Below are 5,251 nucleotides of genomic sequence, written 5' to 3' on the forward strand. Positions count from 1 at the left end.
TTAGACCTATTTATTTATTTATTTATTACAATTTGGGACGCAAACAGGGAGAACACCCCCAGTGAAGCATCCTCACAAAATATCGAATTAACATTATATTTCATAAAGAGACAATACACTTAGAAACACAAGCAAGAAATTTAAATATAAAGAAAAGTAGTTACAATGTTTTTACAAAGTTAATACAGAATTAAGGGGGGGAAACCACATTAGGAGGCTCATTTTCATTGATTTTTTAGGATTTTTTTTGGGTGGGAAGAATTGATTAGAATTTAATCAAATTTTGACACTATTTTGTTTATATTTCGAACAACTTTTGTGAATTTTTTTGAATAATTTTATAGAAAAATAACAAAGTTATTCACTGATGTCCGCTGGACGTCGTACCTAGAGTTCTCCAATTGCGGGACGTGTAGCCATTTCAATTTTCATCTGATATCGAAAAGCTTTTCATTTTAGGTTAATAACTTATTTTGTAAGAATATGAACCTCATGCAGGTAAATGTAACGAAAATTAAAAATTTTTCCGCGATTCCAGCAACATGCATTAGTCCTTCTTCTTCCTCATAGGCTTCATTTTGCGCCTGCAGCAGTGCTTTTCGAGCTTCCCGACCTTCCTTCGACTTCAATGAACTACGTCGATTCTGTCGATTCACGCGCTGGTTATCTATTTGTTCAGCGTACTGGAAGCTTTGCGTACCTACTACAATTCCTGCTTCGTTCATGATCATCAGAAGGGATGAATTTCCTGCATTGAATAAGCCCGCGGCTAAGTACGATGCCAATTCGATGACTTTTAGTCCGGAGTGCAAATGTTTGGCAACTAGTCGCCAAATTGTGAAATTAAAGCTTTCATTTGCGTTTCGCGTGTGGCCACCTAAACATATTTCCAGTAATTCATCCCTTGATAAATCTTCATATATATGCAGAATTTCCTGCTGTATGTCGGGATGCAATAGAGTAGGATGCGGTGCAAGCTCCATACCAAGAGCTGTTCGTTTCTGCCACACGCACCAGCTGTCTTCTCCCTATGGGCAACACTCGTTCGAGGATTTTCATCGGTGGATATCATATGATAGTATGTCGCCATAATCGCTGTTTTCACATTTTCTACACTATCGATGTATGTCTTCGAATCGCTAGTCCATAGTAAGTGCTGAGCTTTTTCGCTAATGATGTCACAAGTAAATCACGCGTGAGTCATCTGATTCATATGTTCACGTAAGTGGTATGCGTGACCCGCGTGGTATAGATCGTGAGCGGGCGTAAAAAAGCACTAACGCGCACATCTCTAGTATAGGCTACGGCAGACCGCTCGGTTCCATGCTCATAAAATCTAAAGGAATGTGAATTTCGGTTTGTAATTTTGACATCGTATTCTTGGATAGTTAAGCTAACGATTTATGCAATAAAAAAAACGATTTTTTGAACCTTCTAATGTGGTTTCCCCCCTTAAAGTGATTCGCAACTAAAAAATATCGCGCAACACGAAATCTTTAAACGAACGCAATGAGAGCCCATATATAAACATGGTTGAAGATCTGGTTGTAAGTATTAAGAACTCGTATGATTGGCGAATTGGAATAAGTATTCCTATTAGATGTGCGCAAACGGAAAGTGATATTATTCCGGGTGAAGCGCCAGATCAGACAAGAGCCGCCGTTACCTTAGAGGCAATAGGTTAAAAACCGTACAGCGTCTGTCGTAATCGCAGTACGGAAGATAATATTTATACGCCAAGTAAAGAATAAAGCGACGTTGAATGGCTTCGATGCGATCACGATAGACGGCGTACATGGGACTCCACACCACAGAACCATAGCTTAATACACTGTTTACAAATGCCACATAAAGGGACTTTATACACGTAATATTGGTGAAACTTCTGCTTATTCTGATAACGAACCCCAAGTTACGTAATGCTTTTTTACCATAAGGTCGATATGAAGATGGAATCGCAGTTTGGAATCAAGAGTAATACCAAGAGCCTCCACTCTATCAGTAGACGCAACAGCTCTGCCGTTAAAGCTGCAATGAAAGTTAACCGGATATCGTTTCCATGTAAACGTAATTTTTTGACATTTGTCGTAATTAAGATGAAGTTTGTTGACTGAAGCCGTAGACAATCGAGACTTGATGTTATATTTGTAAATATTTTATTATCATCTGCATACAGCAGGAAAGATGATTGTCTTGGGGCACACCGGAACAGATGTACTTATAACCAGATAGAAAGCTACCAACCTTGACTGCCTGACTTCTATCTGATAAATATGAATGCCCAATTATTGGCATTGTTCACTGGATTATGAACAATGCCATTTGGGATGTTAAAGGAAGAGAGTTTTTGAACAAGAATTGTATGGTCAATCTTGTCGAAGGCTTTAGAATAATCTGTGTAAATAGCATCGACTTGAGAGTTTTAATTTAGGGTATTCTATGATCACATACGGAGCGGGAAAATTTTGTGTTTTAGATGGCCACTAGCGACACAATTACACAGTATATGTTCAGCTGTTTCTGACTAGTCGTTGCAAAGTTGACAAGTTTGATCCTCAGCTTGTCCAATGTGGAAAAGGTGGTATTTTAGGGGCGCATGGCCGGTCAGGTAACCTGAGAGCGTCCTTAGATCCCCTTTGTTGAGGCATAAAATCTCTGGTTTTGTTTTGCGACGGAGTTATTATACTCTTCACTTGTCTGTGACCTAGAAGTTCTTTCCAGCGTACGGCTACCTTTGAGGCCTCCCAACTGTTGATTATTTGTTTTAGGTGGGTTTTTTTATAGTCCACAACTGGGTTGGGCTCCAATGAAGGGCGTTTTCGTTACTTCTCTGGCCAGCTTGTCCATCTTCTCATTGCCCTCAATGTTTCTGTGACCTGGAAACCACCATAGAGTAACACCATTGCCCCTAGCGAGTTCTCTGAGGTTACTGGTACACTTTCTGATCAGCGCGGAGTCACACGTGTAGGCCTAAATTGCCTACACGTGAACGTTTTGTAAGTTCAAAGCGGTGCAGACGTTTATAGCAAGAACTTCTGCTTGAAAAATGGTTATGTCCAAGCTGAGGGGCAATTTAATGCTGCTATTTGGACTACTAATTCTCATGCCTACTCCAGATCCAACTGTCGCATCAGTGTACTACTTCTAAATGTGACATAAGGCTGGTCGAAATTGTATTCTGTTGGTATAAGGTCTGTTAAAGTAAGTGTTTTTAATGTGCTTATATTGTTATTATATTTTTATTGACAATTAATAATATTCTTTTGTTTTTTTTTGTACTTGTTTTACATAAACAACTCCTAAAACATAAAAAATTGTTGATTGCTTCATAGATAAATGTAACATTTCAACATAACACAACAACAAAATTTGACCATTAAGTAAATGTGATAACAAATTTTAGAGGCTACCTTGTTGCTTCATAAGTAATTAGAATTACTAACTTATATTGCAACAATTAACAGCTTATTTAGCTTGGTCACAAAAGAATCAAGTGGTAGACTTTCTTTTCATATTATACTATTAAAATTGAATCATAAACATTTTTTTAATGCACATTAAAACATAAAATCTTTTGTTATATTATTTGATTTTTTATTCTCCTCTGCACTAAACGTGAAACGGTTGTATAGTTCCAATCCATCCTCACCTTTACATTTAGAAAGATTACTTTTTTCCTTTCTTTTGGATTATCTAAGAATAAGTACAGTTTTCAACTATATTATCATCATTTAGAAGCGGTTTTAGAGGTCTAAAGAAGTTCTCCATATTACTACTCACAACCTGATACTGTGTATAACATAATTAAACAAAATATTGCGTATAAAATCGCTTTATTTATAACTTTACCATATTTGTACATCATCATTCTGATAGTTTCTAATATTAAGTTATTTTTAGGCAACCCAACTTACACCATACAACTTTTAAAAGCATTTTTAACTGATTAATGAATCCTTCTGTATTATAGTAATTAAATTTTTTAATAACAAAAAAGAAAAGGATTTATTTCCAAGTAATTAAAATAATTTAATAAGAACTTTTTATCTTTATGGCTATACAAAATTTTAGATTAACCTAACCTTGTTTGCATAACCTTTTTCCTGATAAATGATTATATTATAAAATTATCAAAAAGTTATAATTACTCCACTCGGATTCATTCCAAAATTATTAATTTTTACATTATCTTTTTAAATAAACTTTAAAGATATAAAAACAAAAAAAAAATAGATATCTATCTCCCCACCGGAAAAAGCGCCATATTGGATTTTATAAGACTTTAGATTGTGTAATTTTGACAGCCGACCACTTCGATCGTTTTTCGTGAACTGCGTTTTTGTCGCATTATCAGTTAAAGGTAAGAAAGGATTAAAATTACAACGTACGTCGAATAAAGATAAAAATGTTGATAAACACGACGATCGATAATCCTTCTATAAATAATTTGGTATCAATTTTTAGATGTCGGGAGCTGTTAGTAGGGCGGCAAGGCCCGAGATGAGACGTCTCTTGCACAACCAGATTAAAAAGAACTTGATTGTCTCGATTGGATTGTGTGTGGTGGCTGGAGTAGGTCAATATTTCCTTATTAATGCCCCTGCGAAAGAACGATACGTAAAGTTTTTTTCGTAAGATGATTTTTACATGTTAATAAAACAATGATGATATATTTTTATATATTTTAGGACGTATAACATTGAAGCGGAATTTAACCGCATGAAAAACTTGGGTTTATTCGATTCATGTGGCCCTAGCGATTAGGATTATTAAGAAAAGGTGTTTGTAGTGTAAATTGGTTAATATTTCAATAAATTATAAATAGATAATCTTATTTATTGGACTTTTTATTTCATTTGGGAAAGTTTTGTATGGAAATTTTTGTTGTGTAGATTATATAATAGATGTGTAAATATGGAAGAAAACAAAATGACAGTTGACCTAACCTATAAAGATTGCACAATAGGTTAGAAAAACGTCAAAAATAACAAAACGGCTAATTAGTTGTTATTAATTATAAATAAGAATTTTTAATAATTTTGATTAATAAACGCGATTAATTTAACGTAAATGAGGTTTTGTTGAAAAATTGAAAACTTTGAAATAAATTTAAATTGACCGTGATGCATTGCGTGAGTGCGAACTGCGCATGTCCAACGCGCACCTCGAATGGCGTCGAGTTGTTATTGTTGAAAGAGTATAAACTATTTCCAATAAGATTATGTTCGTTTTTAATATATTTTCGACGAAA

General features: G+C 35.0%; 1 protein-coding gene across 1 annotated transcript; it reads left to right on the forward strand.

The window, feature by feature from the left end:
- The first annotated feature begins 4,267 nt into the window (after positions 1-4,267).
- LOC111416760 (cytochrome c oxidase subunit 6C-1-like) lies at positions 4,268-4,834 on the forward strand. The gene is made up of 3 exons (XM_071198218.1): positions 4,268-4,360; positions 4,465-4,631; positions 4,689-4,834. The coding sequence occupies exons 2-3, from the start codon at positions 4,465-4,467 to the stop codon at positions 4,762-4,764; spliced, it is 243 nt and encodes an 80-aa protein (XP_071054319.1). The 5' UTR covers positions 4,268-4,360; the 3' UTR covers positions 4,765-4,834.
- Positions 4,835-5,251: the final 417 nt, after the last annotated feature.

Source organism: Onthophagus taurus, chromosome 7 (assembly GCF_036711975.1).
Source record: "Onthophagus taurus isolate NC chromosome 7, IU_Otau_3.0, whole genome shotgun sequence".
Lineage (NCBI taxonomy): Eukaryota > Metazoa > Arthropoda > Insecta > Coleoptera > Scarabaeidae > Onthophagus > Onthophagus taurus.